Consider the following 19037-nt stretch of genomic DNA (forward strand, 5'->3'; position numbering starts at 1 on the left):
CATATTATCGCCAGAGGCAGGCTACTTTTCCATGGCCACCCTGTATTTCATCAGTCACATGTGGTGACAGTGCAGAGTGCAAAGCTAGTTGCTCTACTTTGCTGCCTGCCTGCCTGCCACAGTCTAGGCCAGTGATTCGTAACCTTTTTTGAATCCCGGACCCTTTTAAGAATCTGATGGAAACTATGGACCCCTTTTCCCAGAAATAGTCACATAAACACAAACTTTGTATGCAATGAATATAATGTACTTTATCGAGATTTGATTGTCTCATACATATATGACATACACAATAATTAAACTTTAAAAGTAAACAATCTAAAAAAAACATTCTTTTTTATGCATAAAGTAATGGCCAATTATAAAATACAATCCTCATATGCAAATTAAAACAGATCTACTATGTTTTCTACTACCATTACTACTACTACATCTACTCTCACTATCTGAGAGAAAAATCTACTGGGTTGTATAGTGAATATAAATGTTAATTTTTATCTGACCCTCATGGACCCCCTGAAACTCATCCATGGACCCCCAAGGGGTCCACGGATCCCAGGTTAAGAACCCCTGGTCTAGGAGCTCAAAAGAGTGAAGAGCTGATTAGGTAACTAATACTACTGCTTGAACTCTTATCCCCACTGATTATCACCATAAACTTGTGCTTTTCTCCTTCATCTCTACTACTCTAGATCTGAGCCTGTCTTCCTCCTCACCTCTAGCACACATCATTACTGGAAATCCAGACCTTTTTTGCCACTGGTTATTGCCCCTCTCATCTCCCAAAAATCAGGGGGAGGGGGCATAACACCCCCCCATTCTGCACCTCCTTCCACCAGCTATGATGGGGCAGAAACAAAAGCACAGAAAAGGAGACCAACAGGGGAGAGGGTTGAGATAAGGCATGATGGGAGGAAGAAGAATGAGAGGGTATCAAGCTTGTGAGTTAATCTGGAAGGGGGAGAAGGAGATAATTGATAGGGTGAACGTGAGGAGAATGAGTCTGGCAGATGTGAGCCTAAGGGCTCCTGTTACAAAGATGCATTAGGATCTTAACGTGCAGAATAGTGCGCGCTAAAATGCCGCGCACGCTAGCCGCTACTGCCTCCTCTTGAGAAGGCAGTAGTTTTTCGGGTAGCGCACGCTAATCTGGTGCGTGCACTAAAAATGCTAGCGCACCTTTGTAAAAGGAGCCCTAAGTCTGTGATCAGAAAACAATATATGGGGGGGGGGAGAGAAAAGTGGAGGACTTGTGACCTAGATTGGCCACCATGAAGACGGGATACTGGGTTAGATGGATGATTAGTCTGACCCAGTAAGGCTATTCTTATGTTCTTACCGTATATACTCAAATATAAACCGAGATTTTTGAGCCAAAAAATTGGCCCAGAAATGAGGGTCTTGGTTTATATTCAGGTTAGCACTGACCTACCCCCTCCCGAACCTGTTGCAGGCCTCTGCCGGGCCTGTCGTAAGACCTGATGGTCCAGCGGTGGGCCAGGACAGGAGGGATACCTTCCTTCTCTTCCTTCTCCTGACACAGCTAATTTTGAACAACTTTTATTTCCCTCCCTCCCTCCCTCCACCTCCTGCCCCTCCTCCCCCCGGCATTCCTGTTAAATCCCTGGTGGTCCAGCGATGGGTAGAGACAGGAGGGATCACTCCCGCCTCCTGTCCCGGTCGACTCTAAGAAGTTTTACCTCCTTCCCCACATACCTTTCAAATCCCTGGTGGTCCAACGGTGTACTATGGCAGGAGCAACCTTCCTTGCTCCTGCCCTTGTAGAGCTGCTAGCTGATTGGTTGCCGCAAGTTCTGAGAGTCGTCCAAGAAAGGAGGGAGGGAACCCTCCTGTCTCGGCCCTAAGCTGGACCACCAGGAGTTGCAGCAGGCCCGGTGGAGGCATGTAAGGCATCGGGAGGGAGGGGGGCAGGGTAAAGAAATGCAGGGAAGGAGGGGGACTGGATGCAGAGACCAGCAGGGAAGGGAGTGAAGAAGGGGGCTGGATGCAGCTCCTGACAGAGCAAGGAAGGAGGGGGCTGAATGCAGAACCTGGCAGAACAGGGAGGGAGGGCGAACAGGGTGCAGAGCCTGGCAGGACAGGGAGGGAGGGGGGGCTGGGTGCAGAGCTGGCAGGGCAAGACAGGGTAGGGCACTGCACTTGAATAATAACTCCCCCTCCCCTGGTTTATATTTAAGTCAACTTTTTTTCCTCCTTTGTGGGGGGAAAAGTTTACAGCGATTTATATTCAGGTCAGTTTATATTTGAGTATATAGAATGTTAATTTGAGGACAAAAAGTTAATAAGCGAGTCTCTGAGTAGTGAAGAGTGAGGTTAAGAAGAAAGAGTGGATGATTGGTTGAGTCTGGGGGGAGGTGATACTGGGGAGGGCTGAGTGAATGAGTCTCAGGGGAGAAGAGGAAGGGGGAAGACAAATAATTAAATTTGCTGATAACAAAGTTGTTCATAGTTGTTAAATCGCAAGAGGATTGTGAAAAATTGCAAGAGGACTTTGTGAGACTGGAAGACTGGGCATCAAAATGGCAGATGACGTTTAATGTGAGCAAGTGCAAAGTGATGATGATATTATTACCTGTCATTAATTATAAACTCAGCATGGGGCATTAAGATAGCTTAGAGCTATTAGACATTTTCTGGATGAGAAATCTTTGCATACATTAATTCATGACCTGGAATCACTTCGAAAACCCTGATTGGAACCTATTCCTTAAGCTATACTCCAAACATTCTAAATCCAACTGCCTACTAGATAACTGCCTACTTCCCATCATGAAAACAGCCCCCCTCCCCTTCAAAGCCAAACTCTTCAACTGGGTCACCCTCTGCTTGTCAACCGGTTACTTCCGCTGGAATTCGGTCACATCCTCGTGTCTCCAATTATCAAAAACCCCAAAGAACCACTCTCTTCAGCCACCTACTACAGACCCATTGCCAACATACCTCTCTTCCTCAAAATTATGGAAGGTCTTGTTAATCAGGACCTCATGTTATACCTAGAGAAGTTTAACATTCTTCATGACTCCCAGTCAGGATTCCGCACTAACTACAGCACGGAAACCGTCCTAGCCTCACTAACCGACCACCTCCTCCAATTATTCTCTTTGGGAAATAGCACACTGCTACTCCAGTTTGACCTTAGAAGTGCATTTGACCTTGTAGACCATGACATACTGCTTAGCTGCCTCGACTCTATTGGCATTTCGGGACAGGTACTAACTTGGCTCACAGGCTTCCTAAAAAACCGCACCTACCAAGTCCACAATGATGGAACCTTCTCCCATACTTCGAGCAACCCCTGTGGAGTTCCCCAAGGCTCCCCACTATCTCCTTCTCTGTTCAATCTTTACATGGCATCACTGGGCCACATGTTATCGGACCAAAATCTGAAATCCTACATTTATGCAGATGACATTACTATCATCATCCCTATTACCTCACTGTCACAAGAGACAGAACAACACATCGCATCTGTACTTACCATGGTCGAATACTGGACCACACAGTTCAAACTGAAACTAAATCCAGAAAAAAACAAGTTTTTCCTTGCAAGTCCCAACCACAAATTAACGACCACCACCCTGCAACTTAACGGACTAACTTATCCAATCAATTCCACCATTACAATTCTCGGAATCATCCTGGACCGCTGCCTCACTTTCGAAGACCATACCAATGTCCAAGTCAAAAAATGCTTTTCCACCATTTGGAAAATCCTACATTTATGCAGATGACATTACTATCATCATCCCTATTACCTCACTGTCACAAGAGACAGAACAACACATCGCATCTGTACTTACCATGATTGAATACTGGACCACACATTTCAAACTGAAACTAAATCCAGAAAAAAACAAGTTTTTCCTTGCAAGTCCCAACCACAAATTAACGACCACCACCCTGCAACTTAACTGACTAACTTATCCAATCAATTCCACCATTACAATTCTCGGAATCATCCTAGACCGCTGCCTCACTTTCGAAGACCATACCAATGCCCAAGTCAAAAAATGCTTTTCCACCATTTGGAAACTCCGTACTATCAAACATTACTTCGACTTCCCCTTCTTCAGATTGCTGGTCCAATCCCTAATCTTAAGCACCCTGGACTACTGTAATATCATATATTTGGGTTCCTACAAGAAAACCATTAAACGCCTGAGAATTATTCAGAACACCGCCGTCCGCCTCATCTATGGCCACATCAGCCCTTTCTACAGAAAACTTCACTGGTTAGCAATAGAAGCAAGGGTCATCTTCAAATTCGCCTGCCTCTGCTTCAAAACTTTAACTGGCTCATCCCCGATATACCTGTCACGCCACTTCGTGTTTCCAGACACAAACCGCACACACAATGCCTACCTGTTTGCCTACCCCTCTCCAAAGGGATGTATCTACAAAAGATTCCTTGACAAAACTCTCTTATTCCAAGCTGGCAGAAGGAATGATTGCCTGACCACCCTCATTTCATATGCTCCATCCTACCTATCCTTCAAGAAATCTCTCAAATCATACCTCTTTGACAAATTTCTCTAACCCCTTCCCTCCCGGCCTAACTACCAAACTCTAACCATCTCCCCTCCTTTTCCTGTCCCTCCTTGTAATTAAAAACTGGTTACCAATACAATTGACAATTACTCTTTGTATCTTCGCTGTATATGTATAGTCTCTTCCTCTGTAAACTGCTTTGAACTGTTTGTGGTATAGCGGTATACAAAAATAAAATTATTATTATTACAGTATTATTGTTGTTGAACTTAGATTATGGTAATTTAGTATATGCAGGTATTGGGTTAGCACAAAAGATTCAAAAGGCTTCACCACTCAAAATTAATAAATGTAAGGTTTATCTCTGTTGCAAGATTCTATAGATAACCACCTTAAATAACCTTTTGGTTAGACCTCAGCGGTGTAACTGTGTGCATAGCAAACTCCACACACAAATTAGCAACACCAACTTCTTCATTGGTCCAATATTCTTTAAAGTGCTAGTGCTTAATAATGCATTTAAAGTTTTTAAATTATTTAGTTTTAAATAAATAAATACTCATCTCATAAACACAGCTAGGGGTACATATTCCGACATAGGACTATGTTTCGCCACAGGCTGTTTCAAGGAAATCCCCCTACAAATTTAGAAAAAGTGATCAATATCTTAAAAACTCTTATAGTCTAGTTATAATCTTCTCCATATTTCAATTAGATAAAGGAACAACTTTAAAGCACATTATAAATATATAGTATACCTCTAAATTGCCGGTTCCATGTCATCCATATCGTTAAGTTCTATCTGGAAACATGGCCGCAGCGTTTTTTTATTTTATATTCAATTCAAAGAACAACATACTGACGTCATTTAGCAAAGCAAATCATTATGTAGTAACACCAAAGGACAAACCCTACTGAGGCATGGAGGATCGGGTTTGGTGTTAGATTGAAAAGGAGCTACAATGAAGGGTTATAGGAAAGGAGCTAGGAAGATAAAGAGGGACAGGGTACCAAAGAGCAGGAAGTATTAGATTTTGAAAAGAGCCAAGTTTTCAGGTGTTTGTGGAAGGATTGAAGGGAGCTTGAAATTCTGAGCGGGGATGTGAGGTTGTTCCAGAGTTAACTTTACTTCAGTTCTTAAAAAGTAATCTACAATTTTGAAGGGGGCTCTAATATTGAGTTCCGTGTAGATACAATAGGGCATCCTGGAGGACATTGTAGGCTTTTATGAATTTTGGGGAGTAAATAAAGTTTAGGAGTGGAAAGATACATCTCTTGTAAGAAAAATGCTTCTTTTTTCTTTATTATCTTTCTCTTAGCCCCGTCTTCTACCACATACTTAATTTCTGTCTTTAAACGTTCAACTGGGTCCTTTTCCAACTTAACATAAGCTGTCCCATCGATAACTTGCCGAAGGGCTTCTCTATGATAGCTAGTCCAATTTTGGGTTTCTGAGCTAGATGTCAACCATCAAGACTGGTTAGTGAATGCACCTTGTCTAGGTTAGTGAATGCACCTTGTCACACAGCCTCCAAGTCTTCCCTTACCTGGACGATTGGTTAATCAAGGCTTTATCCTCTCATGAAGTAGTCCAAGAAACATCTCAGACCATTTCTTTTCTTCAGGTTCTAGGATTTGAAGTCAACTTCCCCAAATCACATCTTCTTCCAACTCAACGCCTGTAGTTCATTGGGGCAATCCTAGACACCACTCTCATGAGAGCGTTTCTTCCTCATGATCGCCTTTAGGCTCTCATCCGCCTTTGTCAGCAACTGCTTCTTCTTCAATCCATCTTGGCAAGGCACATGATGGTTATTCTTGGGCACATGGCTTCCACTGTTCATGTGATACACTGGCATGACCCCTCATCACAAGGTCATTATGACGGACACATCCCCTTATGCCTGGGGGGCTCATGTGGACGATCTTCAGACTCAGAGGCTTTGGACCGCCAAGGAGCAGAAATTTCACATCAGTTTCCTGGAACTCAGAGCAATCTATTATGCCCTCAGGCCTTGCATTATCTTCTCTGCCCCCAAGTCCTCCTCTTCGCATGGACAATCAAGTAGCAATGGTACTACATCAACAAGAAAGGAGGCACAGGTTCTCTCCTGTTATGCTAGGAGGCCCAAAAGATCTGGACTTGGGCAATGGCTCACAACCTTTTCTTAAAGGCTATCTACATTCAAGGGGAGAAGAATTCCCTAGCAGACAACCTCAGCACAATTTTTCAGCCTCACGAATGGACTCTCAACTCTGCAACCCTCCAGTCCATCTTTGCTCAATGGGACACTCCACATGTGGATTTGTTTGCGGCTCCTCACAATCACCAGTTGCTCCAGTTTTGCGCCAGACTTTACTTTCATCTCCGTCTGGAAACAGATGCCTTTCTCCTGGATTGGCCAGGCCTATTTCTATATGCAATCCCTCCAATCCCTCTCATGTTGAGAAATCTGTTGAAGCTCAAGCGAGAAGCAACCACCATGATTCTCATTGCTCCATGGTGGCCCATACAACATTGGTTCTCCCTTCTGCTTCAACTCAGTTCCAGGGAACCAATACCTCTTCCAGTATTTCCTACTCTGCTTACTCAGAATCAGGAATCTCTTCTGTATCCCAACACTACACCTGACAGCTTGGTTTCTCTCGGGTTGAATCCATCTAACTTACATCTCTCTTAGCCTGTTTGACAAATTCTTGATGCATCCAGGAAACCAGCTACTCAGCAATGTTACCAATAAAAGTGGACTAGGTTTTCTTCCTGGTGTCTTCTTCATCATCACGATCCAACTTCCTTATCAGTGGATTTGGTGTTGGATTATCTGCTTCATCTATCTGATTCTGGCCTCAAATCTATATCCGTCAGAGTCCATCTCAGCGCTATTACAGCTTTTCACACACCAGTAGAGGGAAAACCTCTTACTGTTCATCCTTTGAACTCCAGATTCATGAAAGGACTTTTCAATGTGAAACCACCTCTCAAGCCTCCACCTGTCGTCTGGGACCTTAATGTGGTTCTTTCCAGTTTTATGAAGCCACCATAAGAACCAATGGCCACAGCTCATCTCAAATTTCTCACCTGGAAAGTTGTCTTCCTTATTGCTCTCACCTCTGCCAGGAGGATCAGTGAGTTACAAACGTTGGTAGCAGATCCACCCTTCACAGTTTTTCATCATGACAAAGTGGTTCTGCGCATGCATCCAAAGTTTCTACCAAAAGTTATCTCAGAGTTTCATCTCAATCAATCGATTGTTCTGCCAGTGTTTTTTCCTAAACCCATTCTCATCCAGGAGAAATTGCTTTGCACACTTTGGACTGTAAACGGCCTTTGGCCTATTACATTGACCGGACAAAGCCACATCAAAAATCTCCCCAACTGTTCATCTCGTTTGATCCAACCAAGTTGGAGCATACTGTTTCTAAGAGAACGATTTCCAACTGGCTGGCTGCCTGTGACTCGTTCTGTTATGCTCAGACTAAACTGGCACTGGAGAGTCGTGTCACAGCCCATAAAATTAGAGCTATGGCAGCTTCTGTGGCTTTCCTCAGATCTACTCCCATTGAGGAAATCTGTAAAGCTGCCACCTGGTCCTCAGTTCATACATTCACTTCCCACTACTGTCTGGAGTCCTTCTCCAGATGGGATGGGCACTTTGGCCAATCTGTATTACAAAATTTATTTTCCTAAAGGCCAACACTCCCACCATCCCATTTCTGTTAGCTTGGAAGTTACCTATACGTGAGAATATGCTGCCTGCTTGTCCTGGGATAAAGCACAGTTACTTATGGTAACAGGTGTTATCCAGGGACAGCAGGCATATATTCTCACAACCCATGCATCTCCCTCTCTTAGCTGGCTTATCTTAACTGAGGGACTGCGCACCTATGTCAGGCGGGAAAGCACCCATGTATGTGCGGTATGGGCTATCGTGAACTTTCTAAAGACTTAAAGTGGTGATGCACTTTTAAAGTGGTCCGTACGGGGCTCCTTTGGTGACGTCACCCATACTTGAGAATATCTGCCTGCTGTCCCTGGATAACATCTGTTACCGTAAGTAACTGTGCTTTACTCCTAACTGAGCAATAAAACACTTGACTTGGCATAAGTACAGTTGTCTCAAAAGTGCAAATTTAAAAAAGATTGTAAAATTAATGGTTACTATCAAACTACTAGATAATGATCAGCGAGAAACATCTGCATGTTTTCAATTCTCAACAATCAAAATGTATAAAATAATAGCCATTTCTTCTATTTCATAATTTCTAACACAGTCCTCTTCCACTTTATAGATGGTTGAACACTTTGGGAATGTCAGCGAATCAAGGAATTCACGTTGTGATTCGACATTCATTTTTTGCCCATGGATATAACCATCTTGTAGACCAAAACTTTAACCCTTTACCGGTAGGTCTAAGAAGAAGTTTTCATTTCATCTTTCTCCATCTTGTATGAGTATGTATTTAATGTACTTCCTTTTCTGTTGCTGCTAAATGGTAGTTGTTTATTTTTTCCTTCCCTCTCACCAGTTACTGATTCTGGGAGATATGTTCTTGTTGTACTCCTAGAAACATACAGTTTTGGCTGAATAACAGAAACAGTCTTGGGTACACAGTTTAGAATGCACTACTCCTTGTGGCCTGTTTGAACTCTGTTTGAAAATGAAATTTCCAGATTGATTTCTTTAAATGCTAATAGGAGACATTAGTTAATGTCAAAAGCAACATGTTGAAAGCAGATGGAGAGTTTTACCTCTGAAGCTGAAACATTACCAAAACATGAGACAGAGTATAAATCCTCAGCTTTAAAAAGTAAGGAAAGACCAGGAGGGTAAATTTATAAAGTATTTTTCCCTTGCAAACCTGCTTTACATGTTGAAAAGGGCTTTTTAAAATCATGCAGGGATATACAGGTATTAGGCATCCAAAAAATAGTGTTGTATTTCTCTTCCCATCCTCTCCTTTTGTTTTCAATATGTTTTTGTTAGGTTAGTTCTAAGTGTTTGTTCTGTTTTTCCCTAAAATTTTGTAATTTTTCTGATTTGTACATCGCTTAGAATTTTGAATAAGTGATTAATCAAATTTATAATAAACTTGAAACTTGTTCTTGCTTTTACGCAGTCCACATGCAAGCATTCCTGGGGATGAGGTTTGGGCAGAGAAGACCAAAGTTGCAATGTATATGGTTGTTTTTTTTTGTTGTTGTTTATTTTTAATAAAGTACATGACACACAAAATATATGCACAAATTTACTCCATCTTCCTTGTAGGTATAAATTTTCATACCACTAGGGTTTGTTCTGGGTGCCTTTATAACTTCTTGATGAATTAGCACCTTTGATCACCTTTACTGTTTCTTCGCCGTGCCCATTTTATAAAAACAAATGGGTGCTTTTGTTACTTTTCAAAACAGGGACCATGTGGCAGCTAACATAGGGGTCCTTTTACTAAGCAGCACTAGCCTCAGTATGGTCTTTTCCATACGCTAAGGCAGGGGTGTCAAAGTCCCTCCTCGAGGGCCGCAATCCAGTCGGGTTTTCAGGATTTCCCCCATGAATACGCATGAGACCTATTTGCATGCACTGCTTTCATGGGATGGTAATAGATCTCATGCATATTCATGGGGGAAATCCTGAAAACCCGACTGGATTGCGGCCCTCGAGGAGGAACTTTGACACCCCTGCGCTAAGGCCATTTTTAAAAAAAATAAATTTATAAGATTATTCATTTATTACAACAAAAACTATAAGCAATTACAAATCAGTTCCAGGAAACAATAAAATCATACACAAACTTATATTTCTAGTCCACATTATTAGGACTACTGTTATTTACCCAGTGGAGGAGCACCTGTAAATAATACATGTAAAGGGAAATTATATAAAGTATACATATATATATATATATATAGTCACCTTGTCTGCAGGCAGGATATTAATTCAACTTATTTTAGATATGCTAAGGCCATTTTTAGTGCTGCTAAGTTATGAATGAACTCCATCCTGAAGAAGCTCACAATCATCATTATTATTATTAAATATATTTTTGATAGGATGAAAATTATTATATATAAGAAACTGCTTTTTGGTTGAGGGTATATTAATGGCATATACACTGTTGTACATGTTGCATGCCCATGGTGGGATGCTTTTCAGGGGTGTCAGAACTCGCCCTTGGTTGCTGTTTGGTAGTTGAATGATTTGCTGTGAGTCGTCTCGTATCTTTCAGAGTTGGGAATGATAGGCTCAGGCTGTTATAGTTATGATGATCAGCAGATCTACCTAATCTGGGAAAGTTATTAGGGATTATGCTAAGCAGCATAGTCTAAAGTCTATTCTTTTTCTTATCAGTAACCAGTGTAGTTCTATGAGTAATGGTGTGACATGGTCAAATCTTGATGCTGCAGTGTTTTGTATCAATTGGAGTTTTTTTCATTAGTTTCACTAAGATACCTGAGAATAGAGAACTAAAGTAGTCTAGTATTGACAATAGCGTTTACACTAGTATCCTCTAGGGCAGGAGTGTCAAACTCAATCGCATAAGGGGCCGAAATCTAAAATATAGGCTAAGTCGAGGGCCAAATTTTCTATTAAGATACTTAGTCTTAGTAAAGATATAGATCCTTCCTCACTGAGACACCTGTGGCGTGGTCAGGCACTTCTGTGGAGCGCCCTGCTCCAACCTAGCTTTTACACTGGGACTGGGTCCTTCTGCTTACAATTAGTACTGAGGCAGCATGGTGAGGAGCTTGGAGCACCACTGGGACTGGGGCTGCACAGTCAGGCACTTAGATGCGACGCAGTCACCTAGGGCCACATAAAATGGCCAGGCGGGCCGGATTTGGCCCCCGGGCCTTGTGTTTGACATGTGTGCTCTAGGGCCTTACCTTTCTTAGTTTTTGTAGTGTATGAAAGGATTTTTGGACTAGGTTGTTAATAAGATCTTCAAAACTTAACAAGCTATCTAAAGTGACTCCCAGTACTTTGGAGGTTTTCTGTATGTACAGGACATTTCTGTTATTTTTCTGATGTCATACTGTATGCTGAATCTGGGTTCTTTGGGTTTCCAGTTCAAATTTTGTGTGCACATTTCTATTTCTAATCTATGGTCATGGGTTTTGTATTTAATGATGTGTTCCACATGTGTGATTAAAGTGAGAGATTATATTAATATAGCCCGGTTTATGCTGTTTTTAGGGGGAGGGTTACAGTACTTGTAGTTTTTTTTGGCGTTTTAGGAAATTGCAATCCTGTCCTTTCATAGGCTTTGTATCCAGTTGCAATGGGAGGAGCCATTGTGGAAAGATGGGACCAAGGCAATCACCCCTAATTTGTCCTTGGATCCCAAAGTGGAGCTACATCTATTTTTTAAACTTAATTTATTAACTCTTTCCAAACAAAATAAAACAAGCAAAAAACAACAGGAATATTACTAGTGGGTACAAGTGTTTTCTTCTATGCACCCAATTGCCTTTGCAAAGCTAATACAGTCCCTATACCCTGAACTCCCCACAATACCACCCCCCTCCTTTCTCCACAGAACCATAATAAAGCACCATAGTACCCCCAAAACAATCTGATAAATACAAAATATGCATATGCCAGCCCACACTCCCTACTGTCTTCAATTAGGGCCATATTCTATATATAGTGACTAAACAATTGGCACCAAGAACAGCACTTAGCGTGTTCCTATAAAAGGTATGAGCATCTTATAGAATTGTGCTTAGTGCCAATGTGTGTCTCACCTTTTAAGTGCGTCCATTTAGGCCAAGGAAAACTAGGTACCTAGGTTGTGTGCACATCAGGCGTATTCTATAGCAGTGCACATAAATTATGAGCTGTTACTTGCCAATTATTAGCACTGACTAGGCTAATTGAACAAATACGTTGTGCTTGCAAATTGGCTGTGCACACCAATTTGCTTTCACAAATTAGGCACCATATACAGAATTTGGAGTTAGTGTGTTTCCTTCTTTGAAAGTCCCACTTACGTTTTCCAAAGCTATTTTTAATAGCAGTGAATTTATACAGATCTTACCATAACCACCAGTCAGGGGGATCAGGCTGCCTCCAATTCGCTGCCAGCACAATATGTGCTGCAACCATAGCCAGCTGAAGGAGCCCATTGTCTCCCTCATTCCTTCCAGGTACTGGCCCATTCAGCAGAACAGTCTCCATAGAGGAAGTAACCTGTTTCCTCCAAATCAGAGAAAGCTGTTGGAATATCAGAGGCCAGTATTGTTGTCTTACCCCACAATGTTACCACTTATGCACATACGTCCCTTGTGCCCAACAACACTTCCAGAAATGAGCATCCCCAGTTCCTAGAACTTTGCTTAACAATACCAGTGTAGTATACCCATTTTCAACAATAAAAGTTTACATCCCCAAAGTATGTACTCTCTGCCAGATCTGCTCCCACTGACTCCCTGACATATTCCTACCCAGATTAGATTCCTGCAGTCTCATATAGTTAAGTTGCTCCCTCCCTTCCCCCCCCCCCCCATCCTGCAATTCCAACACTTATAAATTTGTGATGTTGCCCTGTTCTACAGCTTTGGGCCTCTCTTGCCCTGCTGTTCTAGTTCCAACCCTAATTTAGTAGAATAGATGTCATGTTTAACCTGCAGGTAGGGAAATAAATCCCCTGACTCCAATTTATACTTGTTTTGCATCTCCTTAAAAGATTTCACCCTCCTCCATGCCAGCAACCCAAAACTGACCAAAACACACTAACCCTTTCCTCTTCCAGGTCCAAAAAAATTCCTAATCCCTCCCATGATTAAACTTTGGATTAAACCTTAAGTAGATAAACCAAGAATACGTCTTTCCTTCTATTAGCCAACCAAGCCCACATATGTACCCAAATCTAAAATGTGAGATTCCTATAGGCTCCCCTATCCTATTCCCCCTCCCCAACTCCCCCTGGCAACAAGGGTACATGCAAGAAAGGAAAACCCACATGGCCATCTTGCTCTAGATCAGTGGTTCTCAACCCTGTCCTGGGGACCCCCCCAGCCAGTCGGGTTTTCAAGATATCCCTAATGAATATGCATGAGAGAGATTTGAAAGTGACAGGTATGCAAATCTCTCTCATGCATATTCATTAGGGATATCTTGAAACTCCGACTGGCTGGGGGGTCCCTAGGACAGGATTGAGAACCACTGCTCTAGATCCACCCATTGCTTGTAGACCTTTGTTTGCAATTTTAGCACTGCACATAATTGCACTGCTTGAAAGTATTTCTTTAAGTTAGGCACCAGAACCCACCCCCCCCCCCATGCCGCCTACCCAAACACAACAAAGGCAAAGCCATCCTTGGCTGTTTCCCTGCCTAAATAAATTTAGATAGCCACTGCTGCCATTTGGTTAGCACTCTGTCAGCAACAGCAATAGGCAAGCCTGAAAGAGATAAAGCAGGCACGGAAGCACCATCATCTTTATGGTCTCAAATTCTCCCCAGCCAGGAAAGATGAAGTCTCTCACACATCAAAGGCACATTTTGAGGAATTGGAAAAACTGGGATCGGTTAAATTATACTTTCTGGTGGGAATCTCTATGCCGCATTTTTAAAATGGAGCGTATGATGGCCATATAACAGGGACATTATAAGAAATTTATGGATGTTTGGGAGCCATTGACAGAATTCTGTAAGGAGTGATTGTTGATTTTGCCCTTTGATCATACATGTCCAGGGTGGGTGGGGAGATACTTTTAATTAGAGGGCAATTGTTGGATATGTATAAAAGGGGGGGATGATATATATATTTGTCATAAATATAATTTGATAGAAGTTAAGTGTTGTTAAAGTGTAAAATGTCTGTAAAATATGCTGCACTTATTTTTGGCTTTAAAATGAATAAAGATATATATATATATAATAGTTTTTTTTAGCCCGTTACATTAACGGGTGCTAGTAAAGCCTCCTTCCCTCACATGTCCCCTATTTTCAGCCCCAGCTCCAAACCCATTTTTACCCACCCAGCCCCCTTCTTTTCCCTTTCAATCCCAGCCCCCTTTCCTCACCAGCAGCATTTCATTCCACACTCCACTTCCCTCTGCAGTAGCAGCAAAAGCATACCCTCCCCCTCCGTTTCCCTGTGCAACAGCATTTTCCTCCCCCACCCCATTTTCCTGTGTAGCAGCACCTCTTCCCTACGCCCCATAGTTTATATATTTCAATTTGACCATTAATCAATTTAAAGGATTTATTCAGCGAGCAGTAGACAGATACTGAGTTATGTTCTTCATAAATATAGCTACATTTTCCCCCCCCCACCTATATTATGCCAGGCTGGCTTCAAGAATGCACAGAAACTGTGCTTTGTAAGTACTTTGATTGTCAGAATCTCCTCCACACTGATACTAACTGGATGCCCTTCTTACCGTGGTGCACTTTGCTCTTTCACTTCCTAGGAGAGTAAATGTCTGCTCCATGGGAATACAGATCATTTGACTTCTGAACTTCGTGGCTTTCCCATGCTTTCTGCGTCTAACTGGACAGGCCGGACGCAAGGGGGTCAAAGCACACCCAGCGACGTATTAGAGGTGGATCTCACGTTTCCCCCGCCCGCCCCCCCCCCTGACTTAGCGCTCCTCAACTATGATGGCAGGACTCTGCAATCGCTCCCTCAGCTGCCATCCGCGTCTTCTCGTGGCTCGAGACGCCTCACCTCGAAGCCCTCCTCCTGGCAGCCGACGCTCCGCGAGTCCTGGTGATGTAGTAAGTGCGGCATGCGCACTCTTGCCGGCACAGCGCGACAGATCAGGGATCAGGGAAGCACGGGCTAAGAGTGCGCATGCGCACCTAGCGTTTTATTATATTAGATATAAAAAAGGCACATAATTAAAGTCAAAAGATTATGCTACATCTATTTTTATGGATAAAGTACTGCAAATAACTTCATCATTCATGCTCTCCAAATACTCTTGAGTTAACTGAGCATGAAAAGTTTTGCAGACTTTCTAGGAGTCTTTGAGTGAGACATACAGGATTCAAACCAGAGTGTTGAATTTTGCATTTCAACATTTTGAGTTACTACGCTCTCTTGCCAACCTAGATAATATGAAATGACAGAGAAAATTGACTCTCATACAATATAGTAATTCACTCAAATCAAAACTTTTCATTTGTAGTTGGTCAAAAAGAAGGACCAAACAGCTGTAGTTCCAAATTCAAAGTTCCATTAAAGAAACGTCATGCAAAATTGTTTTAGAAGAATCGGGTTTTCTTTTCATCTTTGCCTGGTCTAATAAATTCTGCACCTTGTAAGTAGAGAACTTGGCAGACAGAAGAAGCATTCTGTGTCTCTATTGGAAGGAATTTACAAGAATGGTGCATGACACAGATCTGCCAGATACTACCAGCAGGCATTTGGAATGTGTAATGTAGATCTGGGAATCATAAGGACTGCCACATCAGAGAGTTTAGTAGCTGATAACAGAATAGTGCCAATAAGCACCTGTGAATTTTGCATCTTAGCAAAACTGTCAAATACTACAAGAGGTTTTCCTCATAGCCAGATCTTAAGATCATCTACTGAAAATTTTCCTTCATTTTAACATTAGCTTTTATAGTAATGAAACATGATTTTAACTGTATGGTCAAAATTATTCAATTTAGTTTTCATAACTGAATAATTGATTGTTAAGTATAAGACAGAATATCCTTACAGATAAAAACCAGGTTTAAAAAAATTCATACCGATATATCCCAGTATCATTCTTATGTGAAACCCAGTTACAGCAATATTAATCTATAAAGCTATGGTCTTAGAAAATGTTCAAGCAGATAAAGAGTAGCCTAATGGTTAGACAGTGGGTTCAGTTCCTATTACAGCTCCTTGTGACTCTGGGAAAGTCACTTAACCCTCCATTGCCCCTAGAAACAAAACTTAGATTGTGGTCCAACTAGGGTTTTTGAAGTCTACAAGTAGACAGTTTTTGACCATCTATGTTATGAATAGACTGTTTGTAGGGTCTTTTTTATGCTGTGAATAGACTGTTTCAAGGAAGTGAGTGAAGTTTGTTATTTCCTAATTAGGAGTGAATGGAAGTTTGTAAATTTTTAAGTTATTGATTTCAAATTATGTATGTTTTATTTTATGGAAACCACTTAGGGTATACGGTCTAAATTTTTTTTTTAAATAAATAAATAAAATACCTCTATATGTGATATATCATTACCTTAAGTTTTATAGTTATGAAAATCTATGAAATGAAAACTTCCTCCCAACATTTCAACACCTCAGCATTAATCATTATTCTTCCATTGCTGTTCAATTAATCATCGCTAGAGGACCATCATATACAAACCAAATTAAAGGCTCCTTTTATAAAGCTGAGTTAGGCTTTTTTATCACTGGCCACTGCAGTATTATTCTGACACTCATAGCTAATACCACTACCCCCCCCCCCTCCGCGACTGGGTTAGACCCAATTCTGGTTGGCCCAGGTGGGGCCTTAGGCACCTGGCCCAATCAGGCTCTAGGCCCGCCATTCGGAGGATGGCGGGCCTGCCAGTCAGACAGGCTTGGGACCTTCCAGCCGGCCAACTGAGTTGGGGTGTCGGGGGTTGGGGAGTCGGGGGGTCACGAAGTTAGGGAGGGCTGTTGGGGGCTTGGGGGGGGCTAATTGGGGGTTCAGAGGGTTGATCAGGGGGTCGCAGGGGGGTGCACCCTGGTCAGGAGAGCCTAGGATCCCTCCTGCCTGAATTTGAGGGGGGTGGGGGTCACATTCTAGCAGGAGGGGTTGTCTCAGGGGACAGTCGCGGGGTGGGGTGCACCTCAGCAGGAGGGGGTTGGGCTCCCTCCTGCCGATATTGTCTTGGGGGGGAGTTACGGGGGAGTGCGCCATGGGCAGAAGGGCCTGGGATCCCTACTGCCCGTATTTATGGGATTCAGGGGGTTTGGGGGCTCGCACCTCAGCAGGAGGGGTTGGGCTCCCTCCTGTCGGTATTGTCGGGATTGGGCATCTCTTCTGTCGTGGTTCACAGCAGTTCGGGGGGATCACAATCACGGCAGGGGAGATGAGGCATCTCTCCTGCCGCAATCATTGCGGGGGTGGGAGGATTCTGTAACCGATGTTGTTTTTGACAGATGCTGGTTACAGAATCCAGCTTTTAGGTGAAGGACTGGCCCCTCCTTCGCCTAAAAGGTCTTGTTTTGGGCGTTTGAGACTTGGGCAATTTTTTGGTTGATAATATGTTCTAAGGTTAGACGTAGTGGTGGTCTGGGCGATTAAACTGCTGAACATAGAGGTAGACCATTCTCAAAAAAAACCTAATTTTGGATGGTTTGTTTTTTTTAGAATGAACATTTTCCCTGCTGCTACTTTCAGTGTTTAGGGCCTTAGGCCAAAAGGGGACTTAGATGTTTGTTTGTTTTTATGCCCCTCCACGTTTTTGAGTTCTTTCAAAGCCTTCCTTTTGGGTTTTTTCCTTCTGTTTTGTTATAATACGAGATGTGTTTAATAATTTATTTACCTGAGTATGAAAGAAAGTAGCAAGCATGTTGAAACAAGTCTATGCATGTTGTGACATGTCTCAAGGTTACTCATACACAGTTGTAGCTCAGTGCGAATCTAATATTTCAAGAGACAGGATGTCAGGAGAGTCCTCATAAGAAGTTGCCTCCGCTGAGGCAGACCAAGGGGGGGGCGGGAGGGGCGGTCCGCCCCGGGTGCCAGCCCTGAAGGGGTGCTCCCGGCCTTGCCGTTCAGTCCCCCCACACCCCCGAAGGACCGCTCGCCCAACTGACCTTCCTGCACCACCTGTGAAGCAGCAAGCAGCAGGATCGCGAGGTCAGCTATCCCTGAGCTGCTTGGGCGCTGCTTCCTGCGCCGCGGTCCCGCCCCTCCTCTGACGTCAGAGGAGGGGCGGGAACGCGGCGCAGGAAGCAGCGCCTAAGCAGCGCAGGGATAGCTGACGTCGCGATCCTGCTGCGGCTGCTTCATAGGTGGTGCAGGAAGGTCAGTGGGGCGAGCGGTCCTTCGGGGGTGGTGGTGGTGGTGGTGGTGGGGACTGAACGGCAAGGCCGGGAGCATAGGTAGTGCTGCTTCATAGGTGGTGCGGGGAGGCCAGGGGGGCGAGCGGTCCTTCGGGGTGGGGCGGGTGGGCAGGCAGGCAGGCATTCAAGGGGGAGGGGGGTGACAGGCAGGCAGGCCTTCAAGGGGGGGGACAGGCCTTTGGGGGGTGCAGACCTTCAATGGGGAGGGACAGGCCTTCAAGGGGGGGGGGCAGGCAGGCCTTCAAGGGGGGACAGGTCTACAAGGCGGTGGGCAGGCCTACAAGGAGGTGGGACAGGCCTTCAGGGGGGGTGCAGGCCTTCAGGGGGGTGCAGGACTTCGGGGGGGGTGCAGGCCTTCAAGGGGGGGACAGGCCTTCAAGGGGGGGACAGGCAGGCAGGCCTTCAAGGGGGGGACAGGCCTACAAGGGGGGGGGACAGGCCTTCAAGGGGGGGACAGGCCTTCAGGGGGGGTGCAGACCTTCAAGGGGGGGACAGGCCTTCAAGGGGGGGACAAGCCTTTAA

The 19037-nt window shown here is 43.7% G+C and overlaps 1 protein-coding gene across 1 annotated transcript in view; it reads left to right on the forward strand.

The window, feature by feature from the left end:
• Positions 1 to 19037, forward strand: part of HPSE2 (heparanase 2 (inactive)) — a 541826-nt gene that overhangs the window by 452107 nt on the left and 70682 nt on the right. The window contains exon 9 of the mRNA XM_033941874.1: positions 8800 to 8914. Within this exon, the coding sequence (XP_033797765.1) occupies positions 8800 to 8914 (115 nt within the window). The remainder of the gene's footprint in view (positions 1 to 8799; positions 8915 to 19037) is intronic.

The sequence above is a fragment of the Geotrypetes seraphini genome, chromosome 4 (assembly GCF_902459505.1).
Source record: "Geotrypetes seraphini chromosome 4, aGeoSer1.1, whole genome shotgun sequence".
Lineage (NCBI taxonomy): Eukaryota > Metazoa > Chordata > Amphibia > Gymnophiona > Dermophiidae > Geotrypetes > Geotrypetes seraphini.